Genomic DNA, 23,617 nt, shown 5'->3' with positions numbered 1-23,617 from the left:
CCTGTCAAAAACCATATCAAGCAATCGAAGTGGAAATAAGAGCCGCCAAAAGACTCGATAGTTTGTAAATTTAAATTTTATTACAATTGCACTTTTAAGTATACTAAGCGAAAAAAAAAACTGAATGTGTTTGAAATTAATACTACAATTAATACAATGAAAGCGCATCAAAACGCATTTTAGCGACGAAAAGTAAAATGCTTTCAAGACGCTTTCAACTAATTATATGGTGCAGTTATAACTTATTTTGGTATTTTCGTTGAGTATTCGTTAAACGAATTTCATGTTTGAGATTGAAGCCACATCAGTCTATAGAATTGTTGTACCAAAACATGCCCAAAATGGAAACAATAGTTACAAATGAATTCCAAACTCCAAACTTAATAGACACGGCCATAGGGCAAAGTAGTTGGATAGTAAGGCAAGGGCATCAGAAACTTGCCGCCAAAACGTGGCGCAGATTGCGCCGACTCGCTGCTGGACGAGAACATGGATGTACAGATTTCGGCTCGGTGCAGGCGACTGCTGCTGTTCGACGTGCTGGTAGTGGTGCCAGCACCAGCCAAGCCCAAGCCAGCGCAACGCCCCTGCTGGCGTCGACGTGTGCGAATCAGCGAAAAGATGGCCACAATCACAGCTACCAGAAAGATTGAGCCCAGTATGCAGAATGATATTGCCAGCTTCGAAATGGACAGACACAGTGTGCCCTCGCCCACTAGCGGACGCACATTCGGCACATAATCCTCCACTGCAAGCAAGCAAATATGTTAAATCGATAGCGACAGCTGGATGCACAGCCCATGCAAACCCTACTTACCACTCATATTATAGCGCCGATCGTAGCGCAGACGATCCACTTCGATCTGTGGCGCGGTCACGGCCAATGAGTTAAACACCTCGATGCGCGCCAGGTGCTGGTCGGCGTTCAGCTGCAGTTGCTGCTCGGCGAGGCGACAATTGAGCTGCATGCGACCAAGTTAAAGATTTGGTTAGTTGACACAGCCACAAGCCGAGCGCAATTTAAGTACTATAACATATATACATATATATGTATGCATATATTGGGCAACTTGTGCTGCTGTTCCTGCTGCCTGGCAAATGCGGGCTGCAGTTCAGTGCATTTTGGTGCAATGACCACATTAATTAGCGGCGCCTTCCACTCACACACACACACACACACACACACACACACACACACACACACACACACACACACACTCGCACGCAAAATTGTATACGCTCCGTTGCACCAAGAAAAACAAACATAACGCAAGCAACAGCAAAAACACTTTCGTTTTCATTGCAATTAATTAATATGCATTCCAGGCCTTGTCTGTTACTTAGCTAATTTTGCATAAGCATATGTACACACACATATAAGTCGATAGATGTATTAAATACAAGCATAGATATACTCTACTCACATTCGGACACTTCCCTTTGCAGAGCTGCACGCCACAGCTGACGTGCAGGCGCTCGCGATCAGGAAACTTGAAGGCGGCAAATGTTGCCATGAACGTCCGCTCGACCAGATCTTCCTCGTGCTGCTTGGACCAGCCCTCCTCGGCGGGCTTGAACCTTGTGTGCAGCGCCGGCATTACCTGTAAATGTTTGTGTTCAAGTATTCGTATTTAATTGTTATCTTCGGATGACATCGACAAATTTTGATCGCACTGCGAGAGAGAAACTCTTCATGTTTTATCATTGTTGGCAAGCCAATTAAGTACATTAAAAAACAATTATGAATTTTAAGTACAATTTTTGCAGACAGAGCATTCAAATAAAATTCTTTTTATATGTGACATATATATGATGATATAGATCTAGAGGCTTAATTAAGTAAATAAATAAAAGTAAAGTCACACTCATTTTTCATTTTCTATAATATGTGATTTCTTGCAATTTATCTATTTTCTGCAAATTCTGTTCCCAATATTATTTACAATTTTCTATCAAATTAGCCTATTATTAGTTTCTCCCCAATACATTGCTGTTATCCTTGTATTTTTGCAAGTTTACCAAGTGCAGATGACAATGACAGAATCATAACCGACATCATATTAGATCTCGATCGTAATCAACCGTCAAGTCAATATAGCCTGACTGTCATTTTTTATGCAACCTATTCTCTCATTGTCAAAGCTATCGTCAAGAAACTTGACATAGGTCCGTCTTTTTGTTGCATAGAAATCATCATTGGCATCAAAATGAAATACTTGATAAAAAAAACTTTTTTTAATATGCTCTTAACAAATCTTATCAACAACGAGCTGCTATATCATATTTTTATTAGAGCCATAGTTAACAGAGTTGGCAGCTCGACGACTAATGACTAATGACTAATGACCTTCTCTAAATATCGAGCCGAAAATATTGCTGCCACATTCAAACTCACCCCCTCCTAAGGTCACACTTGAAAGCCTGCATTGCGGTTAGAGCTTCGACTCGATTCGACTGATTTAATGGTTAATTGTACAATGAACAGAGTATTGCACAGTCGGCTACACACCGATGTGTGGGGCTACTCTTCTTGCTGGTGAAAATTATTTAAATAATCGATCACAGTTTGCATAAATTATTCAAATGTTTCAAGTATGCCTTAGGGTTTTTAGAATGTTTATATAAGTATATTCAAAGCGCTGCCGAAATTGAAAGTTCCTCCTAGCATTAGATAAGCAATTGGCCTAACAGAGTCCAGAGTGTAACTGTCCGCTAAGTGAACCAGTTTCTGTTGACCCTTGTCGTATGTGGTCACTGTTTATTGCCGCTTATACAATTGTTGCTGACGACAGAAAACACCTCAGTGGCAGTAGAAGTGGCAGTGGCAGTGCCACCCCACACTCTACTCACACGTGCATTATTTGGCCACTTCCGTTGCGAGCAACGGTAACAAAAGCCATAAGCCAAGTTCACGGACAGTAACAACAACAACAACAACAACAACAACTACGACAACAACAATGCTGCTCAGCTTTGAACTCTGTGTGTGCCAAACAGAGTTGCCAATTGAGCTATTTCTTTTTAGCTACATTTGGCTAGATCGTCAGCAGAAAAAATGCTGAAATTCCGGCTATTTTCAAACTAATTTAGCTATTCTGATAAATGGGACCTATCAATAGCAACAATGTTTATCGTCTACCGATTTGATTATTCAAAATTATTTGCATATAAAATGGCCAAGCAAGTTAAGGTAAACTGCCTGTTAACCTGCCTCAAGGGAAACAGCGCAAAAAGTGGCAACCTTTTTTTGCTTGTTATCTGCCTCAACTCAATTCAGCAGTTTTTAGCTATTTCAAACACTGAATGAAAGCTACTTTTTCAAGTTGACAACACTGGCGCATAGACATATAAGCGTATATTAGCCATACACATATGTATGTATGTAGATGGATGAGTATGAAATAACAGCCTCATGTGATTTACGTCTTGCCATTGTTGCTGTCTGCCACTTGTACTTGCTACATGCCACAAGTTGCAGCAGCCGCTACCTGGTTTCAATTTACATACCTCAAGAGCACGTGTGTGTTTGTGAGAAACTTGAAACAATTACAACAATAATAAACACAAGCAATACACAATTTGCAACGGAAGTTCAAATCAGTTCAAAGACGCATCCATTAGGCTCTAGGGCGCAGCTGACTGATTTCACTAAATCGAAAACTGACCTAGGTTTTTCTTTATATAGCCATAAAAGCAATATACACCTAATTCTCATTTTACACAGTACTTTTTTTAGACGGTTTTCATTTAACACGGTTTGAAAATAACAAACATTTTCAACACCATTTAGCACGATTTTCTGAAAGATGTTCATATCACAAATTTTGGTGATTCCCCTTTCTGTGCATGCAAGCAAATTTACCTGTCAGCGCAATTGAAATGTGTTTCGATAGGTTTTAGAGATAGGAAACCAATCTATGTCTCTTTTTAGACGGGTTTTTTCTGGCAAGTGTATGAATATTTTGTCTTACGTTTGGAATTTTTGATTGCAAATAATTGAGCTGTGACCCGGACCCGGTCGTTTGAGTCCCCGGCTAGCGCATGGATAACTTTTCAAAATTTAATGGCCGAGCACTCGAAATCTCCGATTAAAAATATATCCTTTGTAATAAACCAATTTCTTAAATACTTTTGTAGAACTATGGCTTAGAGGGTTACAGATATCTAAGAAACATAGTAAGACTCGCAATTGCTAACTTTTTGGTAAATATGGTATATCTTGAAACACAGCAAAAACTGGCTGCTTTTCAGCTGATTTCTTTAGAGATATATGATATAGTAGTCTATTGTAGTTAACGAATAGATCCCCAGTTGGGTCAAGATGTCTTGATAAACCAGAAAGGTTTTCTTACAAGACTTTTCAACAGATAATTCCTACGGCAGTGAAATGATATTATGGTCCGATCTGGAAGGTTCCGACACACATATGCTTTGCCTGCAACTGAAAGTCGGACTTCAGCACGATAGATTTAAAACTGAGACAGACAGACATGTTAGGTCAGGTGCATTTGTGCCGTGTAGATTTTTGTAGGTCACATTCTGATCAGAAACTGTTCTGCAGCCGCAGAATGTTTCACTTTTCAAAGCAAAGCTCTCTGACCTAGAAGCCATTTCTGAGCCAAATAAATAATCCAAGCTGGCAACGGGTGCATAAATTATTTGCAAACACGATAAAACTAAACGTGAAAGAAAACGAAAATGCGCTGAAACGGAAGACAGCGCCACAGCGTGGTTGACGGGGGACGGTGGATGGGTACGGTGGATGAGGACGGGGACGGGGACGGGGACGGGAAACTGATGGGCTGATGGGTTAGCATTGTGACGAACAATAAAACAAACATAAAATGCAAATGTTTTCTTGGCTTTGCCCGTGTCCGTGTCCGTGTCCGTTAAAATAAAAATAAAAATTAAGCCGTGTGATTTTTCTTGCCAGCACCTCACAATGGCCAACAGCAGCAGCAGCAGAAGATTTGTTTGACCCATTTTCTGTCATGACATGTGCACAAAGCTGCGACGGCGCCGACGACCAAATGCAAATGCTTTTAGCTTGGCATTGCTATTGCTATTGCTATTGCCTTTGCGGGCAGCCATGTCAAAATGTTAAACGCCAAATATACATATCTATGTATTCCACTGTTGGCTAATTGTTGTGACCTCCTAATTTACTCAAGAAGAACTGAAGAACGGTTGGCAGGGTCAGCGGCAGAGACAGAAGCAGTTGCTTTTAATGGCCACTAAGCTGCTTGGCTGGGCAGGCGCAAACCCAAAACGTAAACGCAAACGCAAACTGTTCTAACGATGCGCGCGTAATTACGTCTAACCGTTTTCAGTTTTGACTCGCTGCTGACGCCAGTGCTGGCTGAGTGTTGTAATAACCGTTATATTTAATGATGCGCACCAATTGCACAACACTGCGACAACAACAACATTAACAGTTGCTGCTGTTCACAGGACTGGCGTTGCCAGCCGAATCAGAGATTGCACAGACTGAGCAGAGCTCACTTTCGCAGTGTTGGTAAAAAATGAAAGTTTCGCCAATCAATCGATAAGCAACAAAGATTCATCACTAAACTACATTCAAATTATGATTAATTAATTATTTGTCTGGACAGCGTCGAATCGCAGAATCGTTCGCAAGTTATGCAAATTATGCGATTTGTTCAATTCGATTGACTCACCTGCTCGTCTATGGGACAGCCGCGGGCGTCGAGCAGCTGCTGCGTCGATTCACCCAAGCCGTCGAGTGCGGCACAGTCCACGACGCGCACACCGATCGTTCCGGGCACTATGGCGCGCACAGTTAAAGTGGTTGCCACGCCCACTTCCACAGAACCGGAACCATTGGGGCCGCCCAGCTCGAGCCAAATGCGTACACGCGGCGTATCCATATGATGCGAAGCTTGCGAAGCTGCAGAGGACGCGACAACGGCTAAAGCACGCATACGTGCATTGCTGCAAGACATTTTGAGGGAAATTTTAAGTTGAATTTGGCTTAGATTCAATGGCCGCATTTCTCCACATACCGATCACGTCCGTGCAGCGGCGGCAAGGTCATGCCCATGGCCTTGGCAGGCAGCTGGCAGCGCACAGTGCGCAGAATGTCGGTACTCTGGCGCAGTTTCTGTTCCATTTGCAGCATGATGCGTACTGTGTACTCCATGCCGCCATCTGGCAGCGGCTCGGCGCGAACACCACAGCCAGAGGTGGGCACTCGGAGCGCTATCTGCGTGTCATCCTGGCCGCGTGCCCGGCACTCCAGTGGAAAGTCCTTGGCATAAAGCAGGCCGCGAAATGTGCGACTCAATGTGAGCTGCATGTCCAGCAGCTCACGCGTGCAGTTCACCTGCAACATCTGGATTTGCATCGAGCCGGCAGCTGGAGCGGCGGCAGCGGCGACAGCAGGTGTGCCCAAAGCTGTTGCAGATGCGGCTGCTAGAAACACGCCCAGCGCGATTGCCGTTCTGGTTGCCCAACCAGCATGACACACAAATTGCTGCTGCTGCTGCTGCCGCCGCGGCTGCACTTGCCGATGCATCAGGCCGATAAGAGCGGAAAGTGGCAGGCGACTGTGCGACTTGCCGCGACGCCGCAAGAACATGTTTCCGATTTTCCAATTTCCCGTTGCGCCCGACGCGGGCAACTGGCAGCACTGCAACCGCAAATGATGCCACTTGGTCGCGTTGCCGTTGCCAACACCTGTTGCTGTTACTTCTTGTGGTCGCTTTTCAGCCAAGCTCTTCGGCGACGGCGACGGCGATGGCGACGTTGGTCTTAATTGGCCTGGTCTTGAGAATCTGGTCGCGTCTGCAAAATGAGCAACGTCTTTGGCCAGCCGCCCAGGCCTAAGCAACTGAAATGAAAATTTATATGTTACAAACACAAAGCAAATTAAGGCCAATTTGCCGCTGGTCACTGTGCAACTGGGCACTGGCTCAAATCTAATATTGGAATGGGCAAAAGCGGGTCAAGTTTGCATTTGTCAGTCAAATCAAATAAGCCAGATATTGCAGCAGCAAACCAAATAAAGGCAAATAAAAGCAAACTAAAGCTTAAATCAACATCAACATAATGCGTTTGCAACTTTGCGTAATCCTATTTGATTTTAGCTCTCTTGTTGTTGTTGCTTTTTTGTTTGTTTGTTTATTTATTTGTTGTTGGCAGCTGAAGACGGTCACTATATTAGCCATATTATGTTGTTGCTGTTATTGTAATCACCACAATTAGCCGTTCAAATTCGAAAGTAAAAACATTTTATTGAAAGGGCACAGCCAAAAACCCGCTGACACATTCGTTTCACCTTGACGAAAACAAGTGAAAAAAAAAAAAACAAAAGGCTCTAAGCTCATCCTTTTGTTTGCACTTTTTAAGCCTGTTCTTTTCCTATTTACTAAATTCATTCTTTTATTTAGAATAACACTTTGGCAATTGAAATATTTCTAATGCCTATCAGTTGCAAGTTTTAACTTTACCGCACAGAAAAAAAAATTTTAAAAAATTAATGTGAGTTCAAATGCTTACACAATATCGCGTCAATTACAAAATTTTCTATTAGTGCTGCAGAAAACCGCAAATTTAAAATATTTAACTAACGGTAGCTACGCATGCGCGCACTTCACACGAATATGCAAGAGAAACACACAATAACAATCAGAAGACGAAGAAGAAGAAGAAAAAATAACAGCTAACGTATCCACACGGGCGGCGGCAATGCTCCGGCACAAACGCACGCTTCCAAGTGTGCAAATCAAATAAGCCGCAAGCGCCAACGAAATGCACTGTGTGGCGAATCGGATGGCCAAGAAGTTGGCTAACCGCAAGCCCCAACGATGATGATAAAACGAAGTAAGAAGAAGACGCGACCGTTGTTGGTACGCATGCTCTGTAATTTAGGCGCCAAAGCGGATTTGGATTGAAAGCTAACGGAGCTGCCAACTTGGAACAGTTTGAGATCTATGATTTCCGATAACATTTGCAAATGAATCGATGAATCGTTAAGAAATGAAAGCAATTAACCAGAGCAATGTACTTGGTTGGCTCACTATGAAAAGACAGTGGAACGAGTGCTATATACTTTAGCAATTAATTTTTGAACATTTTCACTCAAATTTAAGTAAAGCTGTTTTTTTGCTTACACAATTAATTTGAAAAATATTAACTTGAAATAAATGAGTAATAGGTGATGTTATGCGATAGGAGCGTTAAAATGTCGCATTAGGTTTTAAAATCGGTCGACTGGCCTCCACAACCTATCGACAGATGTCACACCAGCATTTTTTCATCACTAATCACCAATGCCACACGATAAATACAAGCGAAGCGGCTAAATAAATTAATACAGGCAGTAACAATTGCAAACACAGTCCGATGAGCCTGAACATCGACATGTCAGAAATTATTGAATTCGTATTGCCCACGAAATCCGAATACTCCGAGCAGAATAACGATGGTGGCGGCGACGACGACGATGCGGATGGCAACAATCACTATGTGGTCCTAGATGCTGTGGATGTGGGGCGAGATTTTAAAAGTGAGGAGTTCCTGTTAATAAACGATGATGGCACCGAAGGGCAGTTGCTCATCGACAATGCTCAGTTGCAACAACAACTGGTCAATTATCCCGAGCTTCAGCAGGCCATGATGCGCGTCCCAAAAGACGAGCCATTCGAGAATGTGCAGTATATGGAGGCAGAGCAGTTTCCAGATGATCTAGATGATCTAGTCGAGGAGGAGGAAGAGGAGGAAGAAGATGGTACGCAGGTCGAGGAACAGTACGAGCAATATGAACAATATGAAGAAGGTGTGGAACAAGATCATCAGAATTTTGAATGGAACTACGTACAGACACCCTCACCACAATCAGAATCTGTGGCAGTCGAGCTTGAGTCGACGGCAACTACGACGACGCTGTCAACAGCCCCCAGGACTTCAGTACAGGTCACCCGCAATAAGTCAAAGCCCAATCCACAAAGTCTGGTGCGGAACTATGTAACGCATTCGCTAATAGATGACAGCGATGCCTATGAGGAAATGGATGCGTCAGACGTGCAGGAAAGCGAGGAGCCGGCACAATTGACTAAACCCAGTGAAAAGATGTTGGACCTGTTCAAAGGGCCCCGTCGATACTTGCTATTCGACGAGCTGATTGCCACCATTGTGGACTTTGATGAAGATGGTACGCCTATTGTAGAGTTCTCTATGATTGGCAGTGTACACGATGAAAAGCTGCCGGTTGAGTGCGGCATCTGCCCCGATGTCATGCACAAATCCAAACTGTCCAAGCATCAAAAGACGCACATGGTACCTGGCACAAACCGTTACGCGTGTATCTACTGTACCGAAACGTATCGGGATTGTAAATACTTGGCCGGGCATGCCCGACGTCACATGGGCATCCGGCCATATGTGTGCGAGCCCTGCAAGCTGTACTTCTCCACCAAGCAGGATTTGCGCGTACACAATCAGCGTCGGCATTTGGAGAAGGAGCACATATGCGAGATGTGCGGCAAAACCTTTGCACAGAACACACAACTCAAGCGGCACCGCGAAGCGACTCACGAAAAGAAGCGCCGATTCCAATGCCAATACTGCCAGAAAGCCTATTACAAGAACTTCTCACTGCAGGAGCACATACGCAACGTACACATGGGCAAGCGGCGGATGCTAAAGTGCCCGTTCTGTGGTATGCAATGCCGCGATGCGCACAAAATGGCACGACACCGAAAAGAGATGCACCTGAATCAGGACACGTATGTGTGCCATCTCTGCCAAGAGGAATTCACAGACATCAACTACTTCGATGCGCACAAGCGCTCAATCCAATGCCGAAGTAATACACGCCGCCTGGTCAATGAAGATGAAAGCCGTACACCCAACGAGGATGGTGATATCATGGGCGAATGCAATGAGCTGCCGAGCATGCTAGAAGAAGACTATGACGAGGATGCCGGTCTGCTTGTTGAATCAGCGGACACCAATGGCGTCGACGGCATCGATGGCGTTGGCGTCGATGCTGATGAAGAGCAAGCCCGCAACGAAGCCATCTACGAAACAGTCAATGGCAACTTTTTACACGAGGAGGTAGAGGATGAGCAGCCATATGTGCAGCAGTTCGATCAAAGCAATTACGAGGATGAGGGCTTGCTCGTCGAGCAGGTAGCCGAAGACGAGCACCACGAAGAGGTACTGGACGATGATGAACAGTATCTGGAGCCTGCTCTTGACCAGCAAACACAACAGAGGCAGCAGTACCAACCGGTTGGCCAGGAGTATAATGACGACGAATTGATTTATGAAATCACATTGGAGACTGAGGATAACTGAGCAATTAAGCAATTGAGCTAGCCAGCCAGCCAGCCATCCCCCCTCCCCATTAACCCGTGGCAAACGTTTTGTAAATAGAAATGAGGAAATAGATATATATGTATGTACATACATAGATATATGTATGTGCACTTTAAACAATTCCACAAAATTGTGTATTACGGTTCAATAAAGCGCATTTGCTTGCTGGTTTTCAAAATTTTAAAACAGATTTGCAATGGTCTGAAGAAAAAATAAAATACGAATGCAACCCAGGAGCGCAGAGCTGTATTTGGCTCTGACATCAGAGTCAAATGCAACTCAATCGGGCTGGGCGCTGTAATGCAATTTGCAGTGCGCAACGCAGTCAAGCATTAAATACTTAAATTATTAATGTAATTCTAATTTAAGTTTAAATGAAATTAAATACATATGTAATACATTGGGATGACATCAACATTCATAGAAATGTGTTTTGGGCGTGTTCGAGTGAGCAAGATGGCACTAATGTGAGCTGTTCCCATTCTAATTGGTATCGAATGAACGGCCACCCTAAAATCAGCTGGCATCGAGCGCACAGCGGCTGGCGACGACGTAAACAAAATGTATGCATGTGCAATACTTTTTCGAAAAAGAATCTCCAATACAATGCGGACATATATTAAAATGCTCAGATTTACAAAACATCCCCAAGCGAAGAAAATTAGCACTGGCGTATCATGGCAACTATATCGATCTAACTCCAATCCAAGTAGCCGGCCAAGCTCGAGCGACAGCCTGAGTAATTACATATACATGAAATTCAATTGAAATCTTCTTTTCTAGTAGCAGTTGGCTGCTGAAATTCTTATTCCAAGTACACATACAAGCATATAGATTTATGTATATAATATATTGGTGTTGAATTTAACAGATATACAATATGGATAACGATAACAAGGACGACGATGACGTTGAGGCTGAAAACGCCAACACGGAGATTGAGTCCGATGCGGATGTGGAGGACGAAACTGAATCGGAGCACGATGAGGCTGAGGCTCATGATGCAGATAGCTGGGAGTCCTTTCAGGCGCACATTGATTCGCTTTTGGTCAACGAAAAATGCGATAAGCCTGTCCGTTTATTGGATGAGCGCCGGCAAACCATTGTGCAGCGAATGCGCCAGATACAGCGAGATACACCCAAGGGATTTGCGGAACGTTCAATGGCTCAAATGAGTAAAATCGATCAGCAGCTGGAGCTGTCCAGCACCCGGCTGGGTCAGCTAGTGCGCTTCGGCAACGAGCTGGTTACCAACATACGCGTGGCAAATGAGCGGCGCGAGCTGAATCGGCGGGTGTTTGAGGCCACACAACAAAAAGATATGAAGAGGATTCTGGAGGGCGAGAACATTGAAGCAATGGCCAAGTTTGATGACATTAAAGCGCGATGGACAGAGCTGAATGAGATCAATGAGCCGATGCTGCTCTGGGATCAGATCGAGGAGCAAAAGAAGCGCATCGCCGAGATAATGGCGCGCAAGGATGAGATGATAGCTGCCTGCCAGCAGGAAATTGATCGCATGAATGCCAAATACGAATTTGATCGCCAGCACCAGGCAGCCGATCTATGCTGTCTGGTCGAGCGCATTGACAATCAAGTGGAGACCCTAAAGGAATCCTACAAGCACCATCTTGAATTGTTGCGCAACACCGTTGAGGACGAACGGCAGACGTTCTCGTTGACAGCTGACGAAAAGTGGCGCAGTTTCTTTAACGCCCTCAATATCAACTTCGAGGAGAAGTCCAAGCTTGTACGCGTGCGCGAACAGTTCTATTCGCTGCAGCTGCAACTGCTGAGGGACTCGCAGGATGAGCTGACGAAGCAGACGCGTGTGCGCCTGGAGAAGGAGTGCGAGCGCCTAGAACTGGAGTTGCGACGAACACGCGACAACGTGCTGATGAATTCCGAGAAGCTTGACTACAACTACCAGGTGCTGCAGCGGCGCAACGATGAGAACACAATTATAACAAATCAACAAAAGCGTCGTGTCGCCCGCCTTCATGAAATGGTCGCGCGCACCAGGCGCAACTACAAGCAAGTTTTCCACAGTGGCCGTCGCACCATACTTAAACTGACTAATGAGATTCAGCAACTGCACGGAAGCATCAGCGAAATGGAGGCCAAAGCCATGCACACGCGTAATATTAACCGCGAGAAGTTTAATCGCGTATGGAACATCAACTACGAGGAAATCACAGACTTGCTCACACGCATCTTCGAGATCGATCGCATACTACACGAGCAGCAGCTGGTGATGCCGTGGAAGAAGCCCAACATAAACATCGAGAACATCAACAAGCCGGTGGAGAAGCGACCCAACAACGCCATGGATCGCATCGAGCGTCGTTTTGGCAAATTGCCTAAGCAATACGGCGGCTCTGGATACACGGCTACCGAAGACGAGGAGAAACCACGCGGACCCATGCAGGAACTGCCGCTAGAATCTGCACGCCTTATGCGCAACATATTGCGTAAGCTGGCTGATCGCGGTGGCTTTCTGATCGAGGAGCGACTGCTGAAGATCCTTAAGCCGTACTCAGAAAAGGAGCAGACAATGGTGCGCATCGATAACATATTTGCGGCGTTGCGCATACGCAATTTGGACCATGTAATGGAGCTGACCAAGGTCTTTGAACCATATACATACTGTCCCACCTGCCAGCCAGCGGGGCTTAGTCCATTGAAGTGTGCAGAGGTGTTTCTCAAGGACCAAAAGGAGATGCGCTCACTCAAGCTGGGCGATGTCAATAACCTGGATCAGGCTTTATTGAAGGGCAAATCTGACGGCAAGACATTTCTGGTGAAGAGCCATGCAACTAAAGATGCCTGCCCTAATCACTATTTGGTGATGGAGCCGGCACTCGTGCTGCACGCCATGAATCTCTTTACAAACCAAAAGCACAAGCAAATCTATGGCAGCTCCTCAGAGAGCAGCTTAGAGGCCGAACTGATTCAATTCAATGATAAGGAAATCCAAGCGTTCTGGCGCCAATTCACCAACATCTTTCCAGACTCAAAGACCCATCTGTGGAAGACGCTGGAGCATGGTCTTAACCACTATGTCGAGGTCCTTAAGATGCGTGTGCAATACGATGCCGAGGTAGTCTTTCTGCGTCGCCAGAACAGGGAGCTTCGCCACCTCCTGCAAAAGTTCAAAGTGTAGCCACAATCTCTCGATATCAAATTAATATCATATTTTATTTATTTACCTTTTGCCATAGCGGCCATAAAATTTAGTTGTATGAAATTGCTTTAGTCGTTTGCATTCTTTCCGGACTCAAGTAATAATACGCAAAGCTGTTCCTTAATTATATATGTACATGTACATGATGTATATATGCATGATTCGTAAATATTATATGACGTATTGCTAGCTCGCTTTAGACCGTGCTGGCTATCGCATTAGCCAGTTGCACAGCTTGCAGGCCTAATTGAATGCTTGAGCGAGCCCCTTCAATGTCACCCTTACTCTGATAATTACACTGGACAACATGCATTTGTTTGTCTATTTCTGATTTCTGCATTATCAAGCATTATCGGCTCCAATTGGCCATTTCGAGGAGGAGATTAGTACCATTTTTAATAGCTTTAGAATTGTCAATATACAAAAATGTACGCTGTGAAGTTTATTCTATAAAAGTGTTTTTTTTTTTCAATTCTACGATTCTTTAATTCGAAATCCTATTGTTAAGCAAAAACACAATATGGCTTTACCAAATATATTATGTCTTGAATAAATTTGCTTAAAAAAGAAATCGTGGAAAAGTTCTATATAAAGTCTTGTATGAGAAGAAACTAAAGTTATTGCAACAATTATATTATTTTCCAATTTAAAGAATCAATATTCCAAAATATATAGAAACAAATGACAATAGCACCTTTTGTGGTCACTTAAATTGTAATCCAGCAATATATCTTGATCAGGACACAAGCCAAGAATCATTTATACATCAATATTAATACTAATAAGAAAAAACTATCAGGTCAAATTTAAATGCTTGCATTTCATATTAAAACTAGTTTTTTTTTTTTGTATTTTATTATATAAAATTATACAAAAACTTGCTACGCCTAATGAAACTCTAATGCTTGGCAAGACATTAATGAAGCAGGTAATTAATTATCGACATTGAAGCTAACAGACATACTTTCTAGATTATGATGATGTGGAAGTAGGGTATTAAAACTACGACAATCGATCAAACATTTTTCTCTGCAAAACGATTTGCAAGCTGAGCTCAAAGCTCAATTTAATGATCAATTTTTCATCTTCAATTGATCATGATAAATCAATAAGGCCCTCCAGGCACACATGTTTCTGTTTCGGTCATATTTCATTTGTTCGAGTCTTTTGAAATAATTAGTTTCACTTAAACTCAAATACTTAGGTCCACTACAATATTTAATGATTGTCCTAAAAAATAGAAACATTTAATATCAAGAAGAAACGCTAAAAGACAATAAATTTATCAACTTCGATTGTGTATAGAGTGAATCGGGCGAAGGTTAGATAATTGTTATGATACCGTTAGAGCATGACTAATTTACCTATTACAAACATACATGTGTGTGTGTGTGTGTGTGTGTGTGTGTGTGTGTGCATATGCCGATATTATCCATGTTCAAAGTTCTGTTGCACAGTGTTATCTACGACCGTGCGCTGTGCACATGTCGATAAAGTACTGTTTGTTTGGGACCGTAAACTGAAGACCTGTATAACCAATATACATATGCATGTGTGCATGTATGTGTGTGTGTGTGTGTGTGTGTGTACAGATATTTTGTATGCGTATGTGTATATAAGTGGGCATGCTCGACTATTCTGGCTGTTGGTTAGCCCAAGTCCGGGAAGTGGTTCAAAGTGCGCGCGTTGCAAACGAATTGGAATTGAAATCGGAATTGGAATCGGAATCGAATAAATGTTTAAAGTGCAAATAGCAAATAGAATTAAAACAGCAGCAACAACAATTGCATTTACCGTCTCATTTTATTAGTGGGCAATACGATCAAATAATAAATTAAAAGAAGCGGCGACCGGAGCCGACACACCGTTTATGCCCAAGTCGAATTTTCTTCTTTTTTTTTATAGGCGAAACAGTTAAACGGCGTAATCTTATCGGTGCTGAAGAAATAACATAATATCGGCAGATCGGTGGGCGACCACTTGATAAACATGCACCAGCCGTGTCAGCCGAAGCAGCAATTCGTGATCGAGCAGGAGCAGCTGGATCAGCTGGAGCCGGATGACAGCTATGCCTTCTGCCTGACAGAGGATGTGCAGCTATTTGAGCAGTTGGGCGATCTGGAGGCCGACAGCGATGTGCTGCTTTTGCCGGCAGCAGCTGCTGGCTTGGATCTCGTGCAGCAGGTGAGTGGTAAGACACTTTTGTTGTGCCTCAAACTCTCATAGCGCAGCTCTTGACAGGCGCAGAAACCGACGAAACTGTCAATTGGCAAGCCCAAGAAGACCCAGCCCAAGGCGAAGCGAGCAACGTCCACGAAACAGCAGGCGATCATCATTTGCGATCTGTGCGGACGCAGCTTCAGCGATGCCTACGGCCTGCGCATACACAAGATGACGCACACGAACGAGCGCCCCCATGTGTGCGATGTATGCGGCAAGGGATTCCGCCAGCTGAACAAGCTACGCATCCATTCGGTCACCCACACCGACCAGCGGCCATACGAGTGCGACATCTGCGGCAAGGGATTCCGATTTGCCAACTATTTGGCGGTGCACAGGCGCCTGCACACCGGCGAGAAACCCTATCTATGCACTCTGGCCAGCTGCAGCATGTCCTTCCATTCCATACACGCGCGGCGAATGCACATGAAGCTGCAGCATGCCAGCGGCAGCGGTAGGCACACTGCCGCAGATATTGAAGCAGAAGAGGAGCAGGATCAGAAGGAACAGGATGAGCAGAAAGAAATGCGAACGGGCTACGCGGACACACACACATCCTCGCTGAGCTATACCTGCCCCATCTGCGGACGTATTCTAACGGATCAGTGCTATCTAAATACGCATTTGAAGCGACACTATAATCAGCGGGACTTCGCCTGTCCGCATCCGGACTGCGGCAAGCGCTTTTTCAGCTCCTCGGAGCTGAACCATCATCAGATTGCGCACACGCGATTGCGTCCCTTTCGCTGTGCGCTGTGTGGATCGTGCTTTTTGCGCAAATCGAATTATAAACAACATTTGAAGGTGCACAAAGTCAAAGGTTGCGATTGAATTGGGCGTTTGTTCTAAAATATAAGGTTTATTTAAATATACGATTTATACATATAGAATTGTTTCTTGGTTTTTGTTTTGAATGGTTTCTTTTTGTTTGCTTTTTTGCATTTACTTTTTTTTTAATTTATATTTTTATCTTTAGGCCTGATCGCCTGTTGCATGCATTTATGTATGTATGTATATAAGATATATGTATGTATATTATATTAATATGTATTGGTAATTGGTTGTTTGCCTTTTTCATTTGCGCATATTGGTTTTCTCAGTTTTACAGTTACAATTTCAGCGTCAGTTTTATTTCGTTCGCGCAGATACGTTAAATGTGTTTTGAGTTTGGTTCTGGTTTTCTTCTATTTTCCATACATATGTTACTCCCAGTTATTTTTAAATATAACATTACATTTGTTTTAGCAAAAATATGCATATACATACGTACATATGTATTCATGCAAGCGAAATTTGGGACTTGTGTGCTAGCTCAACTGCCGAATTCTTGTCTGGCCACACTCGACTCTTCGCCCTCGCCCTCTCTCTCTCTCTCTTACACATACTAACATACGGCAGCTGAACTGTCAAAGTGCAGTTAAAACAAGTAAAAATACAAATGTAACCAGCTTACCGGCAACAAAGCCGCATATAAATCAGCATCACACGCTGTACTGCAGCCTGCAGGGCCACACTGTTTTGTATTTTTAGTTGTAACAAATTGCATTTTACAAGTAAAACAAAACAAATTTGCAATTATGCCAAAAGAAAAAAGAGTTAAACGTTAACTTAAAAATATTTCGCCTTCTATGACATTTGCAACATGCACACAAAGCGTGGGAAAGCTAAACACTTAAAATGTGTAAAAAAAATAAAAATAAAAAAAAAAACAAGTCACCTGCCAGACAAAAAATGCAGATACAATTTTTAATGCAAATAACATAGGTTGTTTTTTTTTGTAAGAAAACAACAAATGCAGACTTTGTTGGGCAAGTGTTGTTTACTTTTTTGCTTGATTTGTTTTTACTACTAAAACGACAACAAACGCCTTCTCTTTGCGTTTTGCTTGATTTATGTTATTCAAAGATTTAAACACACACACACATGAAGCAAAAAATTGAAACGTTCGAACAACATTCATATGACATATTTTAATTTGTTAACATTTATATTTAAATGTGGTAAGTTAGCTCATATGTATTTACGTGTGTAGTAAGCTTCAAGCTTGAAAAATCCCAGTTACTGCTGTTTTTTTTTTTGTTTTTTGTTTTTTTTGTATCATTTCATGCTTTTTGTTCCAAGCTTAGAAAAACGTTACCCAAATCACCGTTTGCTTTGTTTCTTTCACAAAGAATTTTGAATCCGTCGCGCGCGATTGCAAACACTGTTAAACAGGATCTATTTCATTTTTAGTTGTCTTCATATTTATACTTTCTCCTATGTCTACAAACTGTGTATAAAATGTTCATTTTTCTTGTTGTTTTAAAATTTGGAGCCGTCCATTCTTATCAAAAAATGCCTGTCGTATCGTCCCAACCCATCTGCCTATTCCTACGCACTAAAACCCTAAGCATGTAACGCAAAATACATGATCTCGTATTTGTGTATATGTATGTATATAGATAGAATATAGAAGTTCTCTTTTTCTGTAGCGCTGTGCAAACTGCATGAGCTACATCTAATTTAATGCGCTCTCAAAATTGTTATTTTGATTTTGTACTCTGCTCCCAAAGGAAAACATAATTTGAATAATGGTTAGTACAATGTCCGTAACGTCTGTTGACACTATTATATGTTTGGTTAAGGTACAAGTATTTCGATTTTTACGACACCCACATCCACCCTCCGGCATTTAGGGGGGGGGGGGGGGGGGGGGGGGGGGGGGGGGAAAGAAAAACGCTTTATAGCCAAACTGTTTGAAAGCTAGTGACCAAATTTCCTTTAAGGACTATTGATGATCTCCATATAAGACGAGATACATACGTTTATATATTTTTGCCATGTTCCTTTCCAACTCGTCGTATAAACACACTGGGAACAGAGTATCCGGCAGTCGGTATCTTCCGACTGCAACTTTTTTACCTTTCTTTTCACTTCTTGTTAGTTTTTTGTTCTCACTTCTTGTGTTTTAATTGCTCCGCTTTGTGGAATAGATAAAAAAAAATAAATATATATATATTCCATATATATATATATAAATATATATATATTCCATATATATATATATATAAATATATATATGTGTACATGTACATATGTCGAAGAGCTTTGTTTTGCTGCCACACTTAGGACATGGAGCTGCAGGGCAAACGAGGCGAGCCCATCTGGGTGAGTACACGATCGAGCCACTGGAGTGGTCCATTTAAATGGAGTTCGATCCAGCAGGGGGTTGAGGTAACCGTCTGTCGGCGATATTCGGCGCCCCAGCCCTTAACGAAGGACATGCGGATGGTGCACATGCGCGTTAGCTGATAAACTGCCTCGAATCCCTGGGATACCGATTGGGAGAGCAAGGCGGCAAACTCCTGATTATTGAAGATCTTCAAATTGCATCCAGGCGGTATTTTACAAACGGTTGCCGGATGCCAGCCATAGCGCTGATTACAATTGGGACTCTGCACGAAGATTGACGAATCACTCAGGCATTCGGCAAAGACCTCACCGCCAATATAGTAGAGGCGAACGCCTTTGCCAATATGGCGACGGGTTTGCTCAACGACCTCGTTGCGATTCACGTTAGAGAGGAGGCCCAGGCAGAAGCGCTCCGAATTGGATGGATCGGTAAAGCCGTCCACCGTTATCGATGGCTGTGAGGCGTGAAAGGTTTCGCCCACACGGGTATTTAGCTCATAGTAGGATATGGAGCACCAGAAGGCCGGCTCATGGTACATCACTGGTGCGGCATCGGCGGGCGGTGTTAGCCGCGACATATTCATATTATCATTTGGATCAATTGGATCGCCATCCTCGCTCATATAGCCCGGCGGCGGGGTGCCCGTGTTGGGTATGCTGCTGCCCACGCTGAGCACGCTGGATTGCGAGTCCATGTTGCAGCTGCCTGGCGGCAAGTTCTGGCCCACGCCTACTACGCTGCCAAAGGATAGCGGCGAGTTTGGTTGTTGTTGCTGCTGCTGCTGTTGCTGGTAGCCGCCGGCTCCAGTTGCTGTGGTGTTGTTGCTGCTGCTGTTGCTGCTGCTGCCACCCAATTCCATATACTGTGGCGGACTGAGCGAGGCGCTGCGTATTATTGCAGCATTGTATTCCGTATTATTTGGTATCTGATGTGTATGATTGTCCAATGGATAATCGACAATGGAGTCAGGGGGCGTTGGTAGCGATTTGGGAACCAATATTGATAGCTCAATCTTTTTATAGTGATACGGATTAATGCAGATGTCGTCCTTGCGCAAATGGAACGCGTACTCGCAGTGCTCGAGCGGTTTCAATTCATTCTGTGACTGCAAATCGGGCCAGCGCCACAGTCGGCAATAGATGACGTGCGGTAAGCCCTTGCGTAGGCTTTCGCCGGTGGCAGCGGGCTTGCTGCGCGGCACAGTCACACACCGAGTATTGCAGTTCTGTGTGGAGATGGCGCGCTCTAGTTCCTCAATCTGTGAATTCTTTTTGATCTTCTTTACCAGATTCCTGACGGCCTTCTCGGACCACTTGCCCTCGACACTGTTGTCCTCGTTGCCCTTTTTGAGTGCTAACAAACGTTTAACCACTTGCGGAGTGAATGGCAACATCTCACGAATAGTGGACACTCAACCGCGCCCCCCTCCCCCGCACACGCGTACAACACACAAAGCCGGCTTAACGCTTAACACGCGTGCCTGCCACCACCTCTGCTCCAGCAACTCCTTTAGCTCTTATATTCCAGTCTTGACGGTCTGCTTCGTTAATAATCGCCGGAGTGTTTACAGTTTGCAATTGATAAGGTCGGTCTACAGCAATTAAAGCTGCACAATACTCTGGTTCTGCTGAGGTCTTATGTTTTGTTTGGCTCCTCTGGATTCTCTGCAGCGTCCTTTGTTGTTGTCAGCGTTTCTAAAAATTTGTATAACAGTTAGTTTTTTCACTCTTTAGCTCTGCGAATGTATGTGTGTGTATGCGTGCTGCTAAAATATGTAATTAAAACTTGATAATTTGCATGCAAGTGTATGTGTGTGACTACAATGATTTCCCTCTAGTCTGTCTGCTTGATAAAAAAGCATGAGACCATATGATGGCGTTGTTTGTGATAATTACGAGTCTGTCCGTGTGTGTGTGTGTGTGTGTGTGTTTGTGCACAAGCAGTAGCTACAGGCCAGGAAGGGTAGAGTCGTGTATTATCAATCCAACGATTTCTGTTTGCTCTTTGACAATAACAACTGCAGCCAGCTGACGATATAGCTGTGCGAGCTAGGTGTGAAGGTGTGTGGGGGCGTTTTATGCCAAGGTCACTTGTCTGCAAAGACAAACACACGTATGAGCGCCAAGCCGGAGGCCATCTATGAAACAAGTAGAACTAGCAAACGGAAAATATCCTTGTGATAAGTGAGATGTTATATATCGGAAAATTATAACAAGCGTAAATAAGGCAGCTTTTTCTCATATACATATGTATGTACATGTATGTATTGGAGGCCTTTCCTCGTTTTGTATTGCGTATCCCTCCAAGCTGGTGTGGTATTTGTGTTGATTTAATTAGTATTGGAAGGTTAAACGAATTTCGTCGTATTGAACAGACTTGTTCTGAACAGAAAAGTGCGAACGCAAAAACGATTAGTTAGGGCGATAAATTAACTGCACCCTGGTCACACATCACACAAATTCTATGGCAATCGAGAAGCAAAGCTCATTATTTAGGTGTGCCCAGCCACTGGCATCTGGAACATATTGGTAGCAGCCCATTAGCTGCTAATAGCAAACATGGAACGGAGCTGCAAAAAAAAAAAAAAAAAAAAAAAAAACACACACACATACACACATACACATACAGTAAAAGTGTAACTATGTATATATACACGAACTTTACCTGTACAACAACTTCCACATGTAAACAGCAGCACGACGGCAACGTTGGCACCGGCACCTGCGCTTAATGCCTGGAGCTGAATGTGGATTATAATCTCATAGATAGCAACAGTACCAAAAAGGAAATGCAACCAAAGCAACGCGCACTTCCACTTTTTTTTTGTTATATGTATGCGATTGCAACCGAGTGTTGCGCTGTTGATGGGTCTAGAGACGGGTAACTGACCAACGGCGGTGGCTCGATGGCACCGGAACCGGGCGCGTATGTCAAGTTTTGTCTTTGATGGGTTGTGGGGGAGGGGTTGTCGCTGATTTCAATTTGTGTATGTCTTGTGCGCGCGCAAGAAAGTGACAGCTAGACACACATACACATACACACACAAGCACACAGTTTTATATACAGCGAAATGTTCCTGCTGCTGACCTTTCGCACTTTATGATTACTTTTTTGGTGCCCTTTCCACTTCCACAGCTGTTTGATCACAATTTATGCCAGCGGCTTATTTGTCGATGGTTTTTGATTAGATTGTGCGTTTTAATTGCGTTGATTTAATTCGTCTGAGGTTTGAGATCTATGCCGAAAAAGCACACTGTTCGTTGTGTCTGCTGTTTTGTATTTCCACATACATATACGCAGTTCTTATTCGCATTCTCCTCTGCTGCTTGTTCTTCTTTCGTCTGTGTCTATGCCTACTGCTGTGTACATGTGTGTGTGCGCGAATGTGTATGTTCTTTTGTCTGAAATTATGTATTCAGCAAGAGCGATGTTTTTCAGATTATCGATACTAACTAAATATCGATAAAGAAAACGCCTGGCAAATAAATTAATGAATCGATGTCGGTGTGAATTCATCGCTAAAAATATATTAAATAATTTTTAATGTCAACTTGTACACTTAGGCATAAAGCATAGCTAATACTTAGACTATGTGCGCGATATGCGCCAGGATTTCTGCAGCGCCTCTTTAACAATCTCATCGGGCGATGCAGTATCGAAGCGAAACCGTTTAATATTTGTACCGTAATCCACCCGTTTACACATCTTCAGATTCTGCAGTTCCAGAGGTGAGGCAGCGTACCTAAGCTGTGGCTGCCGTGGTCTTGGATAGCCAACTGTCGCATCCAGCATACTGCCAACATCGCTGGATTTCTCTATAATTCTCGTAACAGTCGCCTCAAAGTCGCTCGATGTACTGCTCTGACGTTTTTTGAACAGCATACCAACAGAGACACTGTTAAGGCTATCGCAGCCAATAAATGGAATATCAAAGTGCTCCATAGCTGCTGCTTGCTTGTGTCGCCTCTTACTCGCCGCCTCGCGTGGTGGTGCATCTTTTTTGATAGCAATTACAGTTGAGGTCAAATCGATCAGTGGCGTCGGTGCTTGTTGCGTTTCCTGAATACTCTTTAGCTTGGTGCTGTCGCCACCATCGTCAGCAGTTAGTTTCAATTTGTTCACGCCCTTCTCCAGCTGTGTCAGCTCCAACGAATTGTTCTGGCTGCGCAACTTGTTAAGCAAAGGTATGTTGAATTGGGGCTCATCGAGTGGTTCACCCGATGCCGTTCGCAGCTTGGGTATGGTAAACGCGCAACTGATACCATTTAGCAAGGGTAGTTTGACCAATGGGCTATCAGTGGATTCTTTGGAGGATGCGGATGAATCTCTGGCTGAATGACTCGCTTCACTCTGCTCTCGACGGCGTTTGATTGCATTGAGCAACAGCTCATTATGGGCATCCGCGGCGCGACGGTGTTCTTCTGCAGAAAGTACTTCGGCGCTGGTTGGCGTGCTGGCGTTTATCTGCGGTATCTTTAGCTGTGGTATAACAAGTTTTGGCCCAATCGAAATGTGAGATTTTGTTGGTTCACTGGCATTTTGAGTGCCGAAGCTCAGATGAATGGCCTGCTGCAGTGTTTGTGTATTCTCCTTGTCCAGTTCTAGGTCAGCATTAGCCATCATCTATAGTGGCAACGTTACAGAAAAAAAAATATATATTTTAAGAACAAAAACAAAACTTAAAGCCTTAGTTTCGATAT

General features: G+C 43.6%; 6 protein-coding genes across 9 annotated transcripts; 3 read left to right on the top strand and 3 right to left on the bottom strand.

The window, feature by feature from the left end:
* Positions 1-125: 125 nt before the first annotated feature.
* LOC115765335 lies at positions 126-7,974 on the bottom strand. 2 transcript variants are annotated; one of them, XM_030708839.1, is made up of 6 exons: positions 7,519-7,974; positions 6,024-6,850; positions 5,679-5,952; positions 1,425-1,601; positions 818-962; positions 126-748 (listed from the first exon to the last, which is right to left on the bottom strand). In XM_030708839.1, exons 2-6 carry the CDS (start codon positions 6,596-6,598, stop codon positions 381-383), a joined length of 1,539 nt encoding a protein of 512 aa, XP_030564699.1. In that variant the 5' UTR covers positions 6,599-6,850; positions 7,519-7,974; the 3' UTR covers positions 126-380. The 2 variants fall into 2 exon arrangements, with proteins under 2 accessions (XP_030564699.1, XP_030564700.1); XM_030708840.1 differs by lacking the exon at positions 7,519-7,974 and having other exon boundaries at positions 6,024-6,890.
* Positions 7,975-8,297: 323 nt separating this feature from the next.
* LOC115765256 (zinc finger protein 768) lies at positions 8,298-10,649 on the top strand. The gene has a single exon (XM_030708735.1). It carries the CDS (start codon positions 8,365-8,367, stop codon positions 10,318-10,320), a length of 1,956 nt encoding a protein of 651 aa, XP_030564595.1. The 5' UTR covers positions 8,298-8,364; the 3' UTR covers positions 10,321-10,649.
* Positions 10,650-11,121: 472 nt separating this feature from the next.
* Positions 11,122-14,064, top strand: LOC115765255 (dynein regulatory complex protein 1 homolog). Its single transcript, XM_030708734.1, has 2 exons — positions 11,122-11,155; positions 11,213-14,064. Exon 2 carries the CDS (start codon positions 11,222-11,224, stop codon positions 13,502-13,504), a length of 2,283 nt encoding a protein of 760 aa, XP_030564594.1. The 5' UTR covers positions 11,122-11,155; positions 11,213-11,221; the 3' UTR covers positions 13,505-14,064.
* A 1,022-nt stretch (positions 14,065-15,086) lies between these two features.
* Positions 15,087-16,630, top strand: LOC115765336 (zinc finger protein 41-like). Its single transcript, XM_030708841.1, has 2 exons — positions 15,087-15,709; positions 15,767-16,630. The coding sequence occupies exons 1-2, from the start codon at positions 15,515-15,517 to the stop codon at positions 16,574-16,576; spliced, it is 1,005 nt and encodes a 334-aa protein (XP_030564701.1). The 5' UTR covers positions 15,087-15,514; the 3' UTR covers positions 16,577-16,630.
* Positions 16,631-18,461: 1,831 nt separating this feature from the next.
* LOC115765359 (mothers against decapentaplegic homolog 3) lies at positions 18,462-22,290 on the bottom strand. 3 transcript variants are annotated; one of them, XM_030708874.1, is made up of 2 exons: positions 21,582-22,290; positions 18,462-20,611 (listed from the first exon to the last, which is right to left on the bottom strand). In XM_030708874.1, exon 2 carries the CDS (start codon positions 20,308-20,310, stop codon positions 18,850-18,852), a length of 1,461 nt encoding a protein of 486 aa, XP_030564734.1. In that variant the 5' UTR covers positions 20,311-20,611; positions 21,582-22,290; the 3' UTR covers positions 18,462-18,849. The 3 variants fall into 3 exon arrangements, with proteins under 3 accessions (XP_030564734.1, XP_030564736.1, XP_030564735.1); XM_030708876.1 differs by having other exon boundaries at positions 22,005-22,290; XM_030708875.1 differs by lacking the exon at positions 21,582-22,290 and adding an exon at positions 21,175-21,302.
* A 142-nt stretch (positions 22,291-22,432) lies between these two features.
* LOC115765290 lies at positions 22,433-23,616 on the bottom strand. The gene has a single exon (XM_030708781.1). It carries the CDS (start codon positions 23,538-23,540, stop codon positions 22,506-22,508), a length of 1,035 nt encoding a protein of 344 aa, XP_030564641.1. The 5' UTR covers positions 23,541-23,616; the 3' UTR covers positions 22,433-22,505.
* Between the last annotated feature and the right edge of the window lies 1 nt (position 23,617).

This window comes from Drosophila novamexicana, unplaced genomic scaffold (genome assembly GCF_003285875.2).
Source record: "Drosophila novamexicana strain 15010-1031.04,08,12 unplaced genomic scaffold, DnovRS2.1 tig00000960-arrow-arrow-pilon, whole genome shotgun sequence".
In the NCBI taxonomy this organism is placed as follows: domain Eukaryota; kingdom Metazoa; phylum Arthropoda; class Insecta; order Diptera; family Drosophilidae; genus Drosophila; species Drosophila novamexicana.
Note: the sequence above shows the minus strand (reverse complement) of the source record. Positions and strands in the feature narration are given on the sequence as shown.